The sequence below is a fragment of the Notothenia coriiceps genome, unplaced genomic scaffold, assembly GCF_000735185.1.
Source record: "Notothenia coriiceps isolate Sejong01 unplaced genomic scaffold, NC01 NC01_scaffold00031009, whole genome shotgun sequence".
Taxonomy (NCBI): domain Eukaryota; kingdom Metazoa; phylum Chordata; class Actinopteri; order Perciformes; family Nototheniidae; genus Notothenia; species Notothenia coriiceps.
The window spans coordinates 70,841-93,223 of NW_011363710.1; the positions used below are offsets into that span (position 1 = coordinate 70,841).

At 40.5% G+C, this 22,383-nt stretch overlaps 1 protein-coding gene across 1 annotated transcript in view; it reads left to right on the plus strand.

Moving 5' to 3' along the window:
* Nucleotides 1–22,383, plus strand: part of tmtc2b (transmembrane O-mannosyltransferase targeting cadherins 2b) — a gene marked incomplete at its 5' end in the record, with an annotated part of 64,903 nt that overhangs the window by 39,180 nt on the left and 3,340 nt on the right. The window contains 4 exons of the mRNA XM_010787657.1: nucleotides 1,311–1,456; nucleotides 8,411–8,492; nucleotides 12,248–12,362; nucleotides 17,366–17,429. Coding sequence (XP_010785959.1) covers nucleotides 1,311–1,456; nucleotides 8,411–8,492; nucleotides 12,248–12,362; nucleotides 17,366–17,429 — 407 coding nt within the window. The remainder of the gene's footprint in view (nucleotides 1–1,310; nucleotides 1,457–8,410; nucleotides 8,493–12,247; nucleotides 12,363–17,365; nucleotides 17,430–22,383) is intronic.

Sequence of the window (22,383 nt, forward strand, 5' to 3'; positions counted from 1 at the left end):
TCCGTTGCAGCCCCGTTTTTAGAGATTTGGGTATGGAGGAAAATAGAGAGGGTTGTGTTTACTGACACTTGGTGAGTTCCTTGGAACACCGGGGACACATATTCATGTATAAAAGAAGTACAAAAGTGCATTTTGCATGATAGGTCCCCTTTAACTTTGGTGCATTCTGATTGGCGTAAACGAACATCATTACCACCGACGTGAATAACAATCCTACCGTATTTACGTTTATTTTTAGCCAGCAGTTTAAGATGCGCCTCAACGTCGCCCGCTCTGGCCCCCGGAATGCATGTGACTGTGGACGCTTCGGTCTCTAAATTCACGTGTCTCATAATAGAGCTACCAATAACCAGAGTTGGCTTCTCAGCGGGTCTCTCGCTGAGTGGGGAATATCTGTTAGATACGTGAACGGGTTGGTGGGGACCTGCGGGTTTCGCGTTATGCCCCTTCTGAACAGTCACCCAATCTCCCTGCTGCTCGGGAGTTGCCGGGGGACGGCTAAGAGGAGCTAGCTTTTGCCGGTCCGCACCGGCTAACATGGGCTTTACTGTAGCTGAGTTATTTTCTAAGACGCGGAGCCGGGCTTCTATGGCTATGATTCCCGCCTCCAACCTAACAACTATACTACATTTAACACATGTATCGGTACCAGTAAAGGAGGTAGGGAAGTAACCAAACATGAGACAGTTAGAGCAGGAAATAGCACCCGAGGGTGGGGAAAGAGCCATGGCTAGCTATCAAGCTAAAGTAGCTACCGTTAGCAAACCCGAAAAGAGTGTAGGCAACTGTGGAGTTACAGTCGCTAAGAGAAGGAGAGTTTGTGAGTGCTTAAGCTGTAGTAACGTGTGATTACAACGTCAGGCAGTTGCCGTGATCAAGAGTTTTAAAACGATCGATTAAGTTAAGATAATAAGCTATCAGCAACAGAACAGGCACACGTGATACCCGGAGATGACAACAACAACCGGAAGTTACAACATGCATACCGCAATAGTGGTCCGTGTAGAAACAACAGCACATGTGATAGATGAGGCTTTAGAACACAACATAGCACAGAGACAGCTCTGGTTAAAGTCACAAATGACATTCTAATAGCCTCAGACAAGGGACTTGTCTCTATTCTTGTCTTGCTCGATCTTAGTGCTGCATTTGATACTATCGACCATGATATCCTATTGCAAAGACTAGAGCACTTAGTTGGCATACAGGGAACTGCTTTAGGCTGGTTTAGGTCCTATCTATCTGAACGCTGAACAATGGGAAGATGTGAGATGTGAGATGTCCTAACCTCTGACTGCCTGACCCCTGACTCGACCCTCGCTCTGCTCTCACAGGAGAGGCCTACATCAGACTGAACAAGCTGACTGATGCTGAGCACTGGTACAGAGAGTCCCTGCGAGCCAAGCCAGACCACATTCCTGCACACCTCACCTACGGAAAACTCCTGGCTATGACGGTAAGATTTCGATTGTGTGTTATGTTCTTTAACCCTCCTATTGAGTTTGGTCAAATTTCACCCATTTCAACTTTAATATTTCATAATCATATTCTTGTTTTCCTCCTTTTTTTGGAACAAGGCTTCAAACCAGCCATACTTATTTTACACTTTTACATTTATCTATAAAGGTTCTCTAAAAATTGCTACATCAGTGGTAATCCCTACCAAATCTGAAGGTAAATGTGGTCTTTGGACAAAAACATTTTTTACTTTGTGATTAAGAATAGATTGCAAGTTAACATAATACACTATAGTGTGTTCAAATCGTTTTTTTAAAGTGTTTTATGACAAATAAGAAAAAACTTTTACTGTAGCCGCCCACTAAAAAGATATCCTTTTTCTTTCACAACACAAAGCTATGGCAAGACTATTTTATTTTGTAAGACCATATTTTTTTTAAATCCTTAACAATTTGAATCCATTGATATTCCTGCACTTCAACTGTTAGGTCTGAATTTTGTTTTCCTGGACCAGTTCTCATTCCCTACCTCTCCCAGTTATGTTTCCTCTCCTTATTATTACACTCTTTTTCATCTCCCCTGGCCTTTCCTCAGCTCTCTCCAGCTCTTCACTGGTGGTCGTAATGTCCTCCTGAAGTCTCTACAGTTAATCAATAGTGTGCTGCTGAGAAAGAGGGAAAAGATTGGAAGAGAGTGAGCATTGTGAACAACGACGGAAGGTCTTCATGATGTGTTTCTCAAGTTGCTCGTCTGCAATAGGGAGGACTTTTGGATTAAAAACCTTCCCCTTTTTTGCTCCTTCTTTGGTTCAAGTTACTAGGTCTTAAAAGAGAGCTAAAGAAAAGCTGCATGCACAACTTTGAACCAACAGCAAAATGGATATCTGGCATTCGGCAAACTTTCAGTGTTGCTCTGCAAAATAGAGAATTCAAATCTGTGAAAGGTGTAAAGAAAGAAATGGACATCTGCCCAGCATTTCCCAGGACAGATAATATCCTCTTAGGGTCACACAGCTGACCTGTGTCCCAATGACCGAAGAAAATGCTGTTAATTTGGAAAGGTCTCAGAGGTAGAAGCCGTTTCCAATGACTCAGGGTTTAAGAGGAGATGGTCATATGGTCGGGTCATGCAGGCATCCGTTACAGATCGTTGCGAGATAATATTTGGAGTAGAGCTGACCAAGCGGAACAATTATAGAGCTGAAAGGGATGGTCAGGAGAAAAATAAACAAATAAGAAGAAGAGTTGCGCAGAAGGTCAGAAAAGGGGTGGAGGCCTTCACCTCTCCCTCCCACAGTATGGGTCCTAATGGAATAATGTAAATGTGTTTACTAGCCTACAGCAGAGTCATCTGGATGTCCTCACAAAGGCTAAAATCTTCCCATCCCTTTTTATTTCCCCTTTGAAAACATCATTATAACATTACAACATTAAAAGATCAATCAGCCCGCATTTCTAACGCTCACAGCAGTTCAAGTGTACAAAAACCAAAGTGCAAAAATGTTTCAATCATTTGCCAGACTGTTCATTTGCTCGGCTTAATAACATCTGTCACATAACATGGGAACTCAGATTAGAAGATTAACCCAACCCCTATATCTGTAGGATGAATAATAATCTGGAGCAGCGACACAGTTTGCGTAGGATAGCATTATTACAGCTGGAAACAGCTGGCCTTGCTAATTCCAAAGCTAACAGAAAAGGATATACCGTACATTTGTGGCTCAAGACGTAGCGTATCCTCTGTAAAGTTAATGTTGGATATGTGTACAGTATAAATTAAATTGAGCTTCAGCTCCATACGAGATTGATTTTTATATCCGGAGTCAGACTGATGATCAGCTTAAAGAATATTTCCAGCTAACAACACAGATAAAAGTCACCAAGCTGAAATTCTATCTGCACATTGGATATCATAAAAACCGAATGCTGTCAGCAATAAGAGTCCACGGGAATAACACAATTCTTGAGGGGAATGTTAAGACTTGGTGAAGTGGATTCAGGTAAGAATTCAGTGGGCCTTGAAGAGAAACTCATTTTATTTATGAACATATTATTGATTTTGGAGGAAAGTAGAGCTCAAAGCTGCATGGATGAATCCCTGAAGATCTCTGACCATGATGGATGGTAGAGGGTTTTGAACCCCTGTGATTCCGAGTGCAAATAAAGCCTTCAAAGGAGGGAACTTCCACATTAGATGACAAACACCCACCCACCTCTCTGCCTCTTCCAAGGGACGAGGGGACCGTGCGGCAGAGTTTCAGTTAAAAAGGTTTTTTGCCGGTCAACATGTCCGTTAAAGTTTAAATCTTCCGGACAAAATTAGAAAAGTGCCGGTCAAAGGTCTTCTTTGTTATTTATTGAGCTTTAAAACAAATGAATAACGACTCTATATAATCATATAAGAATAAAACACGGAGGACGGAGCCTCTCTTTTTCTCCCCCTCTTCTGAGAACCCAGCAGCTGATCAGAGCACGCTCCCCTCTCCTGCAGGGGGGCGTGGTCATTTGCATTAAAGCTACGTCACAGAATCAGCCCTTGCAAAAACAGAGCTGGAAAGAGCAAATAGAGCGAAATGAGGCATGGCTAAAATGCAGGATCTGTTTGGTATTTTGAAGAAAAAAAAACGTTGTGGCCCTAACAATATATTTGTCAAATATAGCATGATAGGTCCACTTTAAGTAAAGGTATTTTCATAGTAACTTTACCATTTGGTTTTTGGACTACTCTTTTGTAGCCTAGAAATAGTTCTTTTGGCCTCTTCCATCTGTTTTTTTAAACGTCTACTTCTTGGTTTTTAACTGTTGCCCTCTTGTTTATTTTGGATTCACACATCAGAAGTAAGTACTGAATGCTCCAAAAAACAGATACGTTAAATGGAACAATCATTAACTGAAAAAATACATTTGAACCTAAAAATGTTAAGACAAAAAATATCATGGTACCCAATGTTGACACTTATGATGTAGCCACCCACTGAAAGCGTCCATTATACTCAAAATCGGAGAGAAATTTACAAAAATAAATATGAATGTGACTAGCAATTGAGTCCATTAACTCATTAGAAATATGTTTAGCATTACATATTTTTTTCTCATAGGCTTCAAAAAATTGGGACTGTTATTTTTGTAAATACAAAAGATAAAAAAATACAAGTTAAAGGCACTACTGCTTTCAGGCCTGTAGGTTGCCCCTTGGGTACCATGTAATGTATTCTCTCTCTGTGTTAGCTATGGGCTCTGTGCCTTATGACAACAGCATTTAAGTGTGATCAAAACCAGCGCAGGAAGTTGACCTGCCAACCAGCCCCCTGCTTCTTTCATCCCCTACTTCCGCACTCCCTCTGGCACCCCTGTGAGTTATGAAGACGGTTGCGATACTGTCAGGGGTTTGGAGGTTCAGATCCCTGCGGGGGGAGGTAGAGAGACCGCGAGATAAGGCTTGGCAGCAGGGTCAAAGAGGGGTGAGAGGGGGACACTGGAGCTAGCTGAGATTGTAGCTGAGGAGCACAGAATGATTTGTGGAATAGGGGAGGACAAAATAGGGGAGGAAGGGAGAGTTAATAACCCAGATCGGTATCATCCTCCCCATTACGCTGACCCCTCTGCACCTCCGCTGACACGCCAGGGGATCAGGATGGGATTCTGCCCTCTGTAGCCTTCACATTGCAGGTCAGAGATGGACACGGCCGCCCCATTGGATTCAGTCATCTACTTGTCATTTCCTCAGCTAATACAGTACAGGCTCCATTCATAATCACCTCTTCATCCGCGGAGCCAGAGCTACATCTGCAGTTTATCAGATGGTATCAGGAGATTTGAGGTGTGAGGCACGCACCAATAAACTCAGCATGTGTGTGACAAAACGGAGGATATTGTATTCACACAGAGCTGACATGAATGAGGAGTTAATGGAAATTGTGGTTTGAACGGTAGTTGGCATTTTGTTATTGACTTCCTTTATTATTGTTGTGTTTTCCGCCCCCCTCGTCAAGCTAGTGGACCCAAGGTGCTTTCAATTCAACAAAGAGGGAGTGTTGTCATGTAAAGAAATGGGGAAAGGAAGTGACAGCAAACAGGCTGGCTGTGGGTTCCATTGATTCTCTTCTTAGAAATACAACTGTGTGCCTTTTATTAGCCCTGAGGTCGCATACAGTTGTTACTTTTTTAGCACAGGTTCCACTTTGAGGGGAAATATCCTTTCCTGCAAACAAACTAAATTAGCCTTTACCGTGATAATGCGTCTAACACTTGACTGAGTTCACTTTCATTGTCCCTAATCCCAGAAAAAATATTATATTTGAATTGTCAGGGGATTCTAAAAAGCCTATTAGCTGTCTTAATAAAGCACGTATAAGTGTTGGGCTGTACTCTGTGTTTAGTGCCAATACATGTTTTACCTGTAAGGATTAATAATAATAATAATAATAATACATATTGTATTAATAAAGCACCTTTCATTGCTAAAAGCAATCCCAAAGTGCTACAAGAGGCGTAATATAAATAATTGTCTCCTTAGGTTAGCAGCATGATGACATTAGCATTTAGCTCAAAGCATGACTCTGACAAAGAGCTGCACACATGGCTGTAGACCTAGCCGCTTAAAGATCTGACCCATGATTCTTAACCTATTTAATACATATTGTACTTATCAACTGTGAGTTTGCGAGGCAGATGCTACACATCGGCTTAAGACAAGATCCTTTATTTCTTCCTTGCCTTAGAATTGTTGGTAATATCTCCGCAGAAAAGTGGAGAAGTAGGTAACTCATTTTAATTTGATAATACTTCCGTGGTTGACTTTCCAGAGAAAAGAGATAGAAAATTGAGCATCAGAGATTGTTGCTTTATATCATTTTGATAAAGGTAAAAGAGAATGGAGTTGGCTGTTTAAAGGGTTCAACATTAAAGTAATATAACAAGTGGTGTTACAAATATCCTCTCAAGGGATTAATAAGAGCTGTAATAACATTTATTTTAAGATGAGAAATCAGAAACATGTTCCCTTTTTTTCCCTCGCTGCTATATATCTTACTCTGGGCATGGTACAGTATCCATTTAAGTACTTAGACGTGTCATAATGTAAATCCTCCATCCACTCACAAGTGCAACTCAATTTAGTGTGTGAAAACTTAATTCTGAGGTTTAACAAACAGACATGGGTCTGTTATTATAAAACCAGCTGGCCCTCAAACATACACATTCCTACATCTGTGAATAAGAGTATAAAAATACACAGAGAGGATTCTTTGAAGACTGGAACCGGGATCGCTACTTGGACACTATAGACTCCACGAAACATGTACTTAGCTATGGGATGGTTTTCAACGGGATACTCCACTCAGATATTTACATTAGAAAATGATGTATTTATTGAATGTACAGCTCACTGAAAATCTATACACTTGACTAAGTATATGTCATTAATGTTACACTGTACTGATTGGATTGGAGCCCACTCTTCTGTTTGACTAAACTGAAGCAATTTGCTGTATTTCCCAGGGTTTATATACCTTATTTTTTCTGTTTAATGCAATATTTATTTAATTCTAATTCATCTTTTATATTTATCTAGGGTTTAAAATGAATATACCTTTGCTTAGATACTGTATGGGTTTGTTCATACATATAATATACGTATAACGTAAAATATATAGAGAATAATTCAGCAAATAAACTAGGCTAGTTTGATGGTGCACATATATATATAGACACATACCATATATATTTAATCCTTCTTAGAAACATATACAAATACATACATACTGTATCAGTACATAGCTAAACACAAACCCAATTGCATATACATCTTTCAATAACATTTCATTTTGAGCCTTATTTCCAATCAAAGTATTCCACTGTTTCAAATATTATTTGTCTTAATTTCTAATTCCATAGATTTTTATTTTCATAGATTTTTATTTTCCATTTCTAAAATAATGTTTACATTTGACTTCCAGTCGTTGAATAAAAGTAAAGCCATATTATAGGTCTCATAATTTCAATTTGAAGCCACGAAAACATTTCTGTTGTTCAGCTAGTAATATCCACAACTATCATATCTGATGATTTTGTTTTAACCTAAAGCCTTTATAGACTTGGCACAACTCCAATTTAATAATTTATGTTTTATTCATGCAGAGGTAAATATGTTAGTGAAACGCACACTAATGACTGCATAGTTAATGCTAACACACATCAGGCTTTACAGATGAGTACACATTGTTAATTGTTGATCAGATGGCATCTGGGGCCCATCGGAGAGCAGGGACGTGTCCAAGTCCCAGCTGGCACACTATTGGCCAGCTGCAGTGTTCACTTTGAGCTGTGATTGGTTACGTGTCACAGTCTAAAGGAGCTGAGGGAATTCAGAAAGTCCACAGGGCTTCAGTGATGCTTACCCTCAGAGAATGGATTTGTCCATCTCTCAAAAGCCTGGAACAACACACAGATTAAAAACCTCTGTGTGTGCCCTCCAGCTCTGTGTTTGTGTGAACCTAAAGATCCCTATAGATGTATGACAGCCTTCACCGTTGTAGTCCCTCTCCTCTCTTTTCCACCCTCTCACTTCGATTCCACCCGCTGACCTCAGTCTTGTTTCACAGCAGCCAGGCCACACACACTGGCAGGCTGTGGTTATCCTCTGGAAGTGTAATTTGCACAGATAAAAGTGTGTAATGAACAAGCCTTTGACCCGCTTGGTCTGCTGTGCCAAGCATGACAGTGTGTACTCTGACAGGAGGACACATGAGCTTAAAAGAATAACACTCGCGGTCGATGTGTTACGTGTTAATTTATTAATATATATTGTTAAAGTAGGTCTGTGGTTTGGAGAGGGACATTGGGTATACACAAAGGTATTTTGGCTGTTGAGTTCTTGCGGTATTTTTATAATGAGTAGTTTTGAGGAGCAGTTGAAAAAATAATGACAGTGTTTAATCCGTCTCTCTCAGGGCCAGAAAACAGAAGCGGAGAGGTACTTCCTGAAGGCCATCCAACTCGATCCCACAAAAGGCAACTGCTACATGCATTATGGTAAGCACAGATTCATTTTTACTACTTTGATTTGACATATCCTGCCATTATTCTTACATTCTCAAATATTATATTCTTCAAATCAACACATACACGCTGCACGTGTGAGCACAAAGGCAGGAACTTCCACACCTTGGCTTGTTGTTGTTCAACAGTGGTGTGTGATACACCTTCCCATAATCAGCTACAGTGTCAGGTGGAGGATAGAAACAAATGAAGATCGTGACAATTACGGCGTCTCTATTGTCTTCCATTATTTACATGTAACTCATGGCACTGTAACCTTTCAGATCCAATCACTGCCACAGTGAGGTTGTGTTGGAATGAGCTGATAAGTTAAATACTTCCTTCATTTTAAAGTCTTTTAAACCTAACCTGTCTATGATGAAGTGATGTGTCAGCTCGACATCAATGCACCGGATTATTGGTGGGTTTTTGCATTTTCGTAAACGTGTATAAGTTGTCAGCTTTAAAGGTTAAGAACGAAAATTAGAGGATTTGTATTGATCCACATAAACAAAGTGTCATTGCAGAGGCAAAGAACAGGATATACTGTAGATGGACATTTCCTCTTGGCTGAGGCTCAAGGAGTATCTTTCACAAAATGTTTTACTGCGAGCTGGGTGCTAGTGGTTTACAGCTTTATACATTAAACAGTGTAGCACAATAAAAACACGAAAAAAGGATGTTTACCATTAGAGCTGGCCAATCAATTGTCAGTTATTTTTGAATGAATGGTTACGGACAATTTTTTAAAATGAAAATCACATTTTTAGTTTAACTAAGGTAAACAGAACAACCACAACCTCTATGATCTTTTTACATTACATTGCATTTAGCTGACGCTTTTATCCAAAGCGACTTACAATAAGTGCGTTCGACCAACAAAGTACAAACTTGAAGAAAACAGAATCATATAAGTACATCAGGTTTCATAGAGCTAAAACATTTCAAGTGCTACTCAACTGGCTTTAGATAAGCCAGTCCTTTATTAGTATACAAGTGCTCTGTTAATAGTTCTATCGCTCGAAGTGGAGTCGAAAGAGATGAGTTTTCAGTCTGCGCCGGAAGATGTGTAAGCTTTCTGCTGTCCTGATGTCAATGGGGAGCTCATTCCACCATTTTGGAGCCAGGATAGCAAACCCACGTGTTTTTGCTGATGGGAACTTGGGTCCCCCTTGCAGTGAGGGTGCAGCGAGCTGTTTGGCTGATGCAGAGCGGAGTGCACGTGCTGGGGTGTACGGTTTAACCATGTCCTGGATGTAGGAAGGGCCAGATCCATTCGCAGCATGGTACGCAAGTACCATTGTCTTGAAGTGGATTCTAGCAGTTACTGGAAGCCAGTGAAGGGAGCGGAGGAGCGGCGTGGTGTGGAAGAATTTAGGAAGGTTGAAGACCAAACGAGCCGCTGCATTCTGGATGAGCTGCAGAGGTCGGATGGCACATGCAGGTAGACCAGCCAGGAGGGAGTTGCAGTAGTCTAGGCGTGAGATGACGAGAGCCTGGACCAGAACCTGCGCTGTTTCTGGGTCAGCTGGGGACGTATCCTCCTGATGTTGTAAAGCGTGTATCTGCAGCAGCGGGTTGTAGCAGCTATGTTTGTCAGTGAAGGACAGTTTGTTATCTAGGGTCACACCTAGATCCTTGCAGTCTGAGTCGGGGAACAACAGAGGTGCCGATGTTGATTGTTAGGTCAAGAGTGGGACAATCTTTTCCCGGAAGGAAAAGCAGTTCAGTCTTGTCAAGGTTGAGCTTGAGGTGGTGAGCAGACATCCACTGAGAGATGTCAGCTAGACAAGCAGAGATGCGTGCGACGACCTGGGTCTCTGAGCGGGGAAAGGACAGAATTAGTTGGGTGTCGTCAGCGTAGCAGTGGTATGAAAAACCATGCGGGCTAATGACAGACCCGAGCGAGTTTGTGTACAAGGAGAAGAGGAGTGGACCAAGAACAGAGCCCTAAGGGACCCCTGTAGTTAATTGACAAGGGTCGGACTCGGACCCTCTCCAAGTTACCCTGTAGGTGCGGTCTTTGAGGTATGAGGTGAGGAGGGAAAGTGCAGAGCCTGAAACTCCAAGTTCTTGGAAAGTGCGAAGGAGGATCTGATGATTCACTGTATCGAATGCAGCAGACAGGTCCAAAAGGATGATGACAGAGGAGAGGGATGCTGCTTTAGCAGTGTGCAGTTCCTCAATGACAGCAAGGAGGGCAGTTTCTGTTGAGTGACCTGCCTTGAAACCAGACTGGTGCGGATCCAGAAGGTTGTTCTGATGGAGATAACAGGAGAGTTTTTTAAAGACAGCGCGTTCAAGTGTTTTAGACAGGAACGGGAGGAGAGAGACAGGCCTGTAGTTTATAACATCAGATGGGTTGAGAGTGGGTTTCTTTAGGAGAGGGTTTACTCTTGCCTCCTTGAGACTGTTTGGAAAGTGACCAGAAGTTAGAGAAGTGTTGATGAAATGGGTGAGAAACGGTAGAATATCAGGAGCGATAGTTTGAAGGAGGTTTGAAGGGATATGAGATTTAAAATCACAATTTCAGTCAGATCAACTACAGAGCATTTATACAGAGTACACACACTGAAACAGAGAAGTCTAAAAACAGAATGTTACTCACACAATTCTAGAAGTCACCAGTTGTTATTCTGTCAAAATCGAGTTGCACATCTTGATCCACATACAGTAGTTAATAGTAAAACGTATAAAAGTAAAATAGTAGACAATACATTTTCTCCAGAGGCATTATTAGTTTATATTGAAATAAGTAAAGTTGTTGAAAGTTAATCATGTATTTTTGTTCTGTAGGCAAAGTTTCTTGTTTAGAAAGAAAATCGATTAATATTGTAAATCAATTTTGATGTGAACAAAAATTGGAATTACATTTGCTAGCCTATTTAGCCATTTATGTAGTGTTGGAAATGTGTAATTTAACTATTTTAACACTCGTTTTTTATGTAATTGACCAGAAACAAACTAAACAAGTCAAAGCTCAAGTTTCCCACATACCTGGAACTGGTTCTTCTACAAAGATAGATCTTGCAATACTCTTAAAAAGTCACACTGTGACATTTACATGATAAAAGACTGCATACACAACTTTGAATGTATTAAAGGAATATAGCATGACACTGCCATTTATTGATGCAGAGACCATCTTTCCTTTATTACCCGTAGCTGTGCTTTGATTGATCATAAACCTCCATAACAGTGGAGGTGTTTGTAACCTGGAGCTGTTTTACACTAAGTCTCCCTTTACATCTGTTCCTCACCTCAGGCCTGGACTCACGGCTTCAATTTCATCCACGGTTATTAAGGAAAATATGCTAAGGTTCACATAGTGGTTTAGCATCTTGGTACAGTAGTGGGGCTAAGCTAAGTCAACAGGGTATTAATTCCTCTTTAAACCTGGCCCTTACCAAGGGGTCCACCTTCGGTTCACGGCCTTGTCAGGCTCCAACAACTCCAACTCTAGCCGCACCCGTAATAAGACGCGAAACCTTCCGCGAGGAACATTTCCATCTTAAGGAAACAGATCCATCAAGGTTGGTTAGTCTGAACAAATGGGTCTGAGAGATGGCCACAGAGCGGTGGTGTGTTGCTCTCATATCTTGTGTTTCAGCGTATTATTTCAGGAGCAGACCAGGCTGTCCCTCTCTTAGGGCCAAAGGCAACACTGGCAGACTGTGTATCCCTCTGAGCCTATGTGGGGATCCCTCAGTGTTTTAACAGCGCTGCCGTTCTCTCTCCTGCCCTGCCAGGTCAGTTTTTGTTGGAAGAGTCTCGGCTCCTGGAAGCGGCGGAGATGGCAGAGAAAGCCGCGCGCCTGGACAGCGGGGAGTTTGATGTGGTCTTCAGTGCGGCCCATATGCTCAGGTGAGTGTTTGATGGGAATTACTTTCTGTTAGGATCCTGCACAGACACAGAGACACAGTATGTATATAATTCAAGGAAGAGATGGGTGGGCCTTGGTTTTCCACGGCTGAGTAGAAAGGAGGCTGTGTACTGTATGAGAGAGGGAGGTCTACTGTCTGCACGGTTTATCCAGGGCTTACACTACTCCACAGCCAGTGTGATTTACTTGGCTGTACTTTGTAATCCTCTTTTCTTGCTGCACTGCCAGCCTGAGAGCTGCTGGTTTGCCTTTGCGTGCTGTGCAGCTATGGGTCTTCATATGCTCTCTCTATAACCCTCTCTCTCTCTCTCTCTCTGCCTGTCCTGGCTCATACTTGAAAGTCTGTTTCCGAATTAGTGCAAGGTTCAGATGATGAGCTTGAGCGCTAAATCTTTAGCAGCCCACAAGCTGTTGTGTTTCTGAACTCAAGCCATGATTGGAAATGTGTAAATACTGTCATGTGCCAGCTTACAGTATGCTGCCCCACTGACTGAATAAACCTACCAAAGTTTAGAGATTCCCTTTTTAAAACACATCAAGAGCAGTTCTTTTAACTTTCGTTCTTGCTGAGAGTTAGGGGAAGAAACTAGATACCATTCTCATGAAGCCAAAGCCAGGGGCCGGTTAGCTTAAACCGCATTTCTACTGCATGGTACGGCTCAGCTCTACTTCACTCAAATCTTTTGGTTTTTCATTAGAAACAGTTGTGGCTATACCTGGTGCTTTTTGTGGTACTTCCTGTTCGAAGCGAGCTAAATCAACACTAGAAGGTAGAATCAAAACACTGCAGAGCACTGATTGGTCAGAGAGACTTGTCAATACTGCAACATGGGACGTTTCTCTGTTTCGTAGAGGATGAGAGGACATTGTACCAAAAGGCAGTCAAATTGATTACACATAGAGAATTAAAAAGGGGCTGTATTATGATTTGTGGGGTTTCCCTTTCCTGTAATGTGTTATACAGGTTTTTGGGAAGAAATTACAAGCAACCAAGTCAGAAAAACTGCTTTCGTTAGCCTTTTATTGGCTCTGTAATTCCAAGTCAGTTAAATCTAGAGTTTCTGACTGCAGCAATATTGCCCCATGCTCTAAGATGTCTAACTGTTCATGAAAGACCCTTCATTCATGTCCTGAGTCACCAAAGTTTGGAACTGCATTACTCTATAGCAGAACGTTGCTCCATAGCTCTATGTAAGACTTTCATAGAACCTATGTAAGACCCAGCTGCTTTATTGCTCTTCACCACACCAGTCCCATCACGCTAGATCTTCACCACCAGCAGCTTTCAGCATTGAGAGTCTCTTCCAGGGTCTGGACCCCTGGCAGCTAAAAAGAGCTTCAAGCTGTGCTCCGCTGAACTGTTCTCCGCCTGCTTGGCATGGGGTCCCACTTCTCCACAGCTCATGTTCTTTATGTGTTTGTCTTGGACGCTAACGTGGAAAGGCCCTCGGTTGGTGAGGATACAAGTGAATCTACACGGGGGAAAGGAAGAGATTAAAAGGAGGGCCAGACACTCAGACAGGCAAATGTCTTTTATTGCCCCACTGGGCCCTTGTTTTTTTTGTCAGTTTTGTTTCCCAACTAATAATTATCTTCTGCCTTCTTTGAAAAATGTGCCTCTTGACAAAAAATCTAATTCAAAGCCAAAAAATTACATTGAAACATTATGCAGTAAAGATGTTAATTCTGCATATTCACAGAGAGCGAGGGGAAAATGAATCCCTTAAGGAAACACTCATAGTTCACCTCACAGATTAATATTCAAACCATGTGTCTTATACAATAACATAATACTTTGTGTATTACTAACATGTCATGATGTTAGGTATGCCAATTTGTGCATAGTTGGCTGTTCTTATTCCAAAATCAAATAAATTGGTTTAAATTGTTAACCTATAATGGTAATAGGAGGGGTTTATTGGTAACAGGTTACATTAGATTTACTGCACATACAGTACAACCCTTAGGGAAGATTTCTGTGTTTAGTGTAGCATGCTTACCCAGAAATAAATGTTCTTCTGTGCTGGAGACAGATGGGACGGCTGTGGTTTCTGGCTGTTGCTGAAAACGCAATTTGTTCATTCAGTCATTAGTATCCAACAATGTCACGCTTATGAGCAATACTGTCAGTGCTGTGATTTGTCCCTGTCTGGGGTTTATGAACCATCCAGACAACAAGATGTCAGGGTAAAAAGATCAGCGGTTGAGTTGCTGATTTGAAAAATGCTGGAGAATTTTTTCCTGGGAGATTTGTTTTTTTCATTCCTACTCCATTTTCCCGTCCTTTTCTTGATTCTTGTGCTCTTGGAGCCTTACACTGACTGTTCTTCGGGTTTCAAATGAAGCAGTGGTTTACATACTTGGCCTCCTTTGTCTTCTGCCCTCACAGAACCCGCAGTCAGACAGCAGTATGAGGTCGCGCTGCCTCTTCTGTGGCAGCTCTCCAGTTCTCCTCTGATGATGTTTACAAATGTGATAATTATATTATATTATTAGATTTTTGCTTTTTTTTCTACTCTGAAGATTATGCTTTCTAAATATTATGCTGGCAAGCATACAGTTGTGGTTGGATGTGGAGCCACCATTTATAATTTTAGGACAAATTCAGAAACTCAAGTCTGTGTCAGGGTCGCCTTTGGAATGTAAATTTTTTTTCTTGGAATAGATCAGGAAGAATTCAGTTGTACTTATGTAATTAAACAGCAGTGGCATTTTCTTATTGTTTTTCTGAAGTATGCAACATGATTCCATATAGGATAAGTCCTTAAGGATCTAAATTACACAAAATAAATTGTGTTTTAGTCATGACAGCATGACATAATAGTAATATATGCACATTCAAATCTTCCCTTTTCTGAGATTAATGTATTTGTATGCATGGTCCTTGTTGAAATAAATACATAATGCTCGGACTATGGCAGTGTTGGTTGGTCCACCACTTAGGTCACAGACTGAAATATCGAAACAACTATAAGATAAATAACTGCTGAATCCTATTGGCTTTGGTGGGCTCCTGATTTAGGTCCCACATTGATGTTATGTGGTTTTGAGTGAACTGTTTCAACAAAAAAAACCTTAAATCAGTCTCAACTGAGCTTTTTATTTAGCGCTAAGTAGCTAGGCTTAGCATGCAACACACTGCCTATAGATGGCAAACCTGGTAAATAGTATACCTGCTAAAAAAAACAGCATGTTAGCATTTCCTTTTGAGCATGTTAGCATGTTGTTGTCCCTGATGTTGTTCCAGAAAACTTGGAGGTCTAAGTTTTTCCCATTTGAAATGTCTAACTTTAAACCTCCAAGCTTTTCAACTGCAAGACGCAAAATGACCATGTCAAACTGATGTTTATTGGCAACTGTACACACAATCAAACTTTTTGGGACTTTGACATAACATTTTCCCCAATACATTTTGTGCAGAGAAGATAACTTTCACATAGTGTTTACTCTAATCAGCTACGTACAATTGACGACATCTTTTGACATATTTCGACTATACACATGTAGAACGTGTATTACTGTATGGTCGTATTTAAAAAAATGTAATACAAAATTAAATACAGGCAAATATACTTTATGTTGCCTTTTAAGTTAATGGTTTGATGTCTTCCTCTGTTGTGTGACTTCAGATGTTGGATATGTCCACGTTCAGAGTTGTCTGGAACGAATCATTAGTCATACAGAGCTGTTCATGGCTTTAGACTTCAGGTTTTGTTTTTTTCCTCACTTACCAATAACTTTGATTTCTTGGGTAAGGATAAATGCCCATTACTGGTTTAGCAATTAGTTTTAAATGTCTGTTTCTAGGGTCACCCTTGACTCCTGGTTGACTGAAAATATATGTTTGAAATAAGACCCCAAAAAATTGTTTCCAGGCTACATTCAAGCTATAAAAACCTAACCATGCTGGATGTAACTGAAAAAGAGTAATCGCCTCCTCATTGATCAGTGAAGAATAACAAAAGGTAGAATAAGTAGAAGTAAACGTTAATTCACAAAAGTAGGTTTCTTTTGAACCAAACATAAATACTATATGTTTAGTTAGGCCACCAGTCTTGTAATCCTAAAGAAAAAAATTGCCTTTTATCTGGAGCCATATGGATGATGATCCCTTAATAGACCGCGACAGCCTAAATGAAACTGCGTTTCCAACAGCCTGGCTTCCTTTGATCATTACGACTTAAGGGGCTCCACAGCCAGCCGCTGTTGACTCTGTCCTTGACTTTGTCAGAGTTAAATAGTTTGCAATTGTTACCATCAGTGAGAAGCATGCAGATGTACTGTAGACCATAAAGGTGATGTCTGAGATAACAAAGTATTAAACACAGGAAAGGCCTTGTTTTGACAGAGGAGCTACAGGTTTTTGTATAACAGTAGGCCGAGCAGGGGATTATGAAGGAAGATAAAAAGCATAATATAGGACATCCTGTCTTGACTGCAGGTTTTATGTCCTCGTGAACGATATATTTCTGGTTCCAGGGACTCATGCCGATAAGCCATCTGTCTATAATACCTTTTTGTCGCAGTGTGGCATATGCAGCACATTTTGGTGCATCTGCTCTATCTACTCTGTTGTCCTAGTTGTTATTGTAATTTGATTAAATGACTTTGTGTTCGCACGCTGTTTGCCTTCCTTTAGAGTCACAGCATCCATCCAGCAAGTCAAATCTCAAACCAGCCTTGGTTTGTTGATGAGTTTTCTTCAAGTACCCATTAAGCCAAATGTCCTGACCTCAAGTTCCAATTAAATCAGAAAGTGCTGGCTGTGCACTCTTCAGCACAGATGTTATCAAGTGAAAGATGCTATCGTTCGAGAAACCTATAGTCGATTGGATCGGCTTTTCCAATTCCTCACGCTCTTCCCTCCTGTTATTTTCTCAGTGACCCATGAGTGCCAGTAAACATGCCGGGGTTCAAGGCCTCATCCGAAGCCAGGAGCAATAAAGATGAGTAATGACCGCCTCTCTCTGTTTTCCCTTCGCAGACAAGCCAGCCTAAACGAGGCAGCCGAGAAGTATTACGGACAAGCAGCGAGCCTGAGACCCAACGTGAGTACAACCACAACTAGCTAATCATCCCCTGATTGACAGTGTGCAATCACAGTCTGGGTGGCTTTCCAATATCATGACTGCCCGGTCTGCCTTGTCACAACGGTCTTCATTGTCAGTGGGTCCCAGAAAAATGAGGGCTAGGTTTTCACTAAGTTCAGAGGTTTGTTTGTATAGCATCCATCACTGGCTTCAAAGGACAGGACAGGGTAAGTAGATTGAAAAGAATAATGATAACAACACTCTGTCAGGGGACTCTGACATCTTGAAAATGAATGGGGTTCAGTCTTTGAGAGCTTTGGCAGGAGGGGTAGAGTTGTTTAAGTGAGAGCCACGTAGGGAGAAAAATATGTTTTCCATGTGGTCACCCTGTTTGTTCCTGCGTCTTGATTAGAAGGAATCATTTCAGGATTAATTATCAAAATATATCTGGACACTGTTATACAGACAATACAGTTTGGTTATGCTAGCACACAAGCTCCAGTATAATATATACAAACACTGACTAACAAAAACGTGTGTATAACAAAAGGATAAAATGTGGGATTTACACAGAAACCATGAAACTGAGCTGTGTGTTTTCAGTTCCAATGTGGAGTTCAACTTTTTTAAATTTTTTAAATCAAATTAAGCCCAGATGTAGGGAGCATATTGTTTTTCTATTGCTATAGTTCATATCATACATAAATAATGCAAGACATCCATAGAGGTTACGGAAGTTGTTCCTCAAATTCTCCTTTAAAAGTTACATGTACTCCTCATAATGTAATATGAACACTTCTCATTATTATTTTCTGTTTATAAATAAAGGTTTTGAGATCTTAAATGATGTGGGTGTTCTTCCAACAACTTAAGATATAGTCTTGTTTTCTTATGCTTTTGTCATCCATTCATTTTCCATTCCCCGCTTTTCTGTAAGGGTCGTAGCAGTCAATGGGCGAGAGGCAGCATAAACTTAGGTCACCAATCTGGGCTTACACTATTGCTGGACACACAGACAGTGGGCGTTATTGCGAGGAGTGCCCCTCCCCCTAATATACTTTTATAAAAATAAACTGAGGATCTTTGTGTTCCTTAAAGTTCTTTACAGAGCCAGATCCATGTCATTTCTACATGTCATCGTACAAACACGCATTCGATGTCCACATCCAAATACAGAGGCTCTTTTTTTCGCCCCTACTTGGTCCCTCTTGCTTGGATGCCGTTTGCCATTCGTATTGTTTACAGCTGAGGCGCAATTATAATTTAGCATCTTCATCCATCTTTCTTACCATTATCCTTTGTTCTTTCCGATGCGACTTGACTCAAGCCATGTACCCTGTCCATCTTCATTTGTCGTGTCATGCTTTACTGCGGCTTTAGTGTTCACTCTCCAAAGGCACTGGTGTTTTATATTAAGCACATATGTTTGCTCTCTCATAGTAAGAGAGGACAATTCCCTCCATTGAAAGGGTTTAGTCCCTTAGCCCTACAATTCCTTCTATCTAGACGAGCTAAATCCCAGAGGAAGTCTGCTTTTCTTTGTCGTTCTCTGCACCCTATGACACCCGCCCTTCTCCCATTCCTTTTGGATATTCTTAACCTACATGCCAATCTAAAGTCATTATGGTCAGGTCATTCCACAACCTTTTTACTCTCCCAGCCTTTAAAGCATATGTTGCTTTACGGTCTAGGCTAATATGCTCCACATCTGGCCAGGCCTCTGCTGCTTCATGCCAGTTTTAGGAAGGGTACTCAGGCAGAGAGGTTGCAGAGCAGCAGGAAATGAGGAAAAAATGAAAGCTTTAGACAAGGGAACATTTTGCAGAGTGCTGCAAGTGTGGCAAGGGTGAGGAAGAATGCAAGAGGAGGGTTATAAATCACAAAAGTCTTGGATATATAAGAAATAGGGGAGAAAGGTGGGAGCCTCTAGGGAGAGTGGAAGTTGGAAACTTAACTCGGGAATTGATAAGTCCTACATGGGCCGAGAAGAAAATATATTTTGAGCTTCACTAAGGGGAAAAGCAATAGATTTTCTACAAAGGATTGTGGTAACACATACCTGCCAACATCTCATCAATATGAAACCTACTATATTCTGGAACTTGGACAGACTCTTTAGGCAAAAATAAATTTAAAAAAAAGGAAAATGTGTGCTCCCCATGGTCCTTTCCATCAAAATTAAAAATGTAAATTATTTGTATTATGTGAAAACACTTTTACTATGTTGTTGTCACCTAAAATACATAATAGTAAAAGCTTGAATCGTCATTGCGATTTCCCCCCCATGGCAAGCAAGATATTAGTTGACCTATAGCATACTTTCATTAACATTTATTCTGAGTCATATTGCCTTGTGAACTGACATCTTAGGAAGTGACTGAGGCCAAGGGCGTGGTTTCCACGGAGCCATGTTCCCCTGAATTCAAATTGAATTTTCTTACTGTACAACCGCCAAATCCAGATAGGGAAAAACTGAATTTAAAAATGTCAACTTAGAGGCACTTGATTGCGCTCACAGCATTGAAGCTTATAAGCAGTAGCGAGTGGTTTTCAGACTTCCTTTGCCCTGGATTTGGCATCTCAGGCAAATTGCAAGCTGTCCTACCTTCTTGGTTAATGCTTGGGCCAAATGCAGCCTGTGTAAATTACTGCAGACATTTGTCAGCCTGGAAATATTCCCACAACTAATTCTACATTGTGGGTAAAAACAAATGTGCTTTATAAATATTTATACTAAAAAGACTTCAAAATGAAAGATAATGCAGTAAAAGACAGAGCTCCTTAAAATATATAAATCAGTTATTGAGTTCCAAGGTAGTTTACATTTTCGATTTTCTGTCCAACATTTTTTAAATAATGTAATAGTATATCAATATAGGAATATTTACACAAAATAAATCAAAACAAATATAGGCTGGGGAATGCGTTGTAATATTAAGATTATTTTTTATCTTAATGTATTATGATCAACAATGAATTAATCATAATGTCCCACGACTTCTGAACCCAAACCTGCGCCCTTGATTGAGGTTTTGGAATAATTGCAATTCACTCGATCCTCACCAACACCACAAAATGGCCTTAACACCAATTTGCACATATACACCCACTTTTCACCTAGATGTTGTGGGTACAGTCTCTGTGTGTGGCCCCTTCACTGTCACTTCCAACCATGTCCATATGTATAAACAGTTATATACGTTGGCTAGCTCTATTCTGTGTGGTTAAAATCCCCTAACTTGCAAATTGATCCCCCTGCTTTATTTTGTGGTTTGACCTTCAAGCGGTGGGTCAAACAGAAGGTAATTTACTGCGCAAACAGCCTCAGAATTACCCCGACCATTAAAGTCAAGAGCTCTGGCTGCTCCTCTGGACATTAATTGTTGCACAGAGAGAAACTGGTGTTTTGCTATAGGGATTAATGTAATTACACAATATAAAGCGAGTGTAGGGAATGGGTATCTGCTAACTTTAATGGTGCATATTTGCAGTCAGTAAGCAGCCGTAGAAGTGTTGGTCATGCCTTTACTTTGGCCAAGGCATGTGAAGCATGTTTTATATGTGTAGTGGGGAAAAGTGGCTCCTCTCTAAGGAGAAACAGAATTATTACAGAGTCTCTTTGATTTATTCGCCAATGTAATTCTCCCTATGAGAAAAGTTATGCTATTGGACATATTGTTCCCATTGAAATTCTCATGCATGGAGTATCACTCATCCAAGCTTGACACTGGAAAAACACAGCGATGTTTTGAGAGTTTTGTGAGACAAGAGTTGAGTGGAGGGCAGTTCACACAACCTACAGTGCGGACAGGGAAAGATAAATGGCCATAAACTCTCCGACTGTGTTTGGTTACCTATCTGAAAGGAATTCTCAATACATGGATAACTTAACCATTGATATGCAGAATCTAAACTTGAACTCACCATGATATACCTACTCTTAGGATTCTAAAACGTGTTTACCTTCAAATGACCAAACGTGGTTGTTTGTCGTGAGGATTGCATTTCCTTGTTTTTGCAAAAAAACATGATTTGAATTGTTCAGATATGTTAGTAGTTTATTCATCATATATTGATTTGTAAAGAAAAATACATGACTAGTAGTCTCTGAATATGTATTTATCAGTCAAGCAGTTGCATTTTTAACTTTTTTCAAAAATACCTCAGCAATTATTGGAGTGATTGCCACGATATTCTTTTCAAATATTCATAGTCCTCAGAGGATACATCCTACCAACTTTGGTGATCTCTTTACTTTTTCGAAGTGCCAATACAAGGTTTACACTTTCCTGTTTTAGTTAAATGTCTTGATGGCAATAGAATGCCATGAAATGAAGCTTTGTAGTAACCATTCACTTTCTGTAGTGCTAGTGCCCCTAAGGCTAAAAATGTCCTGCTCCTCTTTGAAATGTTGCAACTTGTAATGTATGGAGGATAGGCACAACATTTGGTAAGATGTTTCCTAATGTCTACTGATCCCTTGACTTGTTATCTAGCTCCAGACGTTGAATGTCTTGACAACTATCAAATGGATTGCCATCACATCTGGTACACTAATACAAGCTCCAATCATTTTGTTAGTCTTTTCACTTTTCTGCCTGTTGCCTCAGCAAATGAAATGGTTTAATTTGGCCTTTTTATAAAAGGCCTGCCCAACCAACAACCATCATGTCAGATTACCATTACTCTCTCAGCACAGTACAGCTATATAGTCTTATCAGGAAGTCATAACGGTTTTACTGCAGCACTGCTGTTGTTGTGAATGGTTCACATTTCTCAGAACATACCACAGATTTCTCATAACATTTATAGAAAAGCACTATTCTCTCATTCAAGAGCGTTTCTCTTGGAATTAATCTTGATAAGTTAAAGGCCAAGAGAATAAATTAAGGTTTAGGCTTGTGGTATAGTAAATGTCAAGATGCTATAATCATGTGCCATTCCATGTGACAGAGACGTATGAGGTGATAAT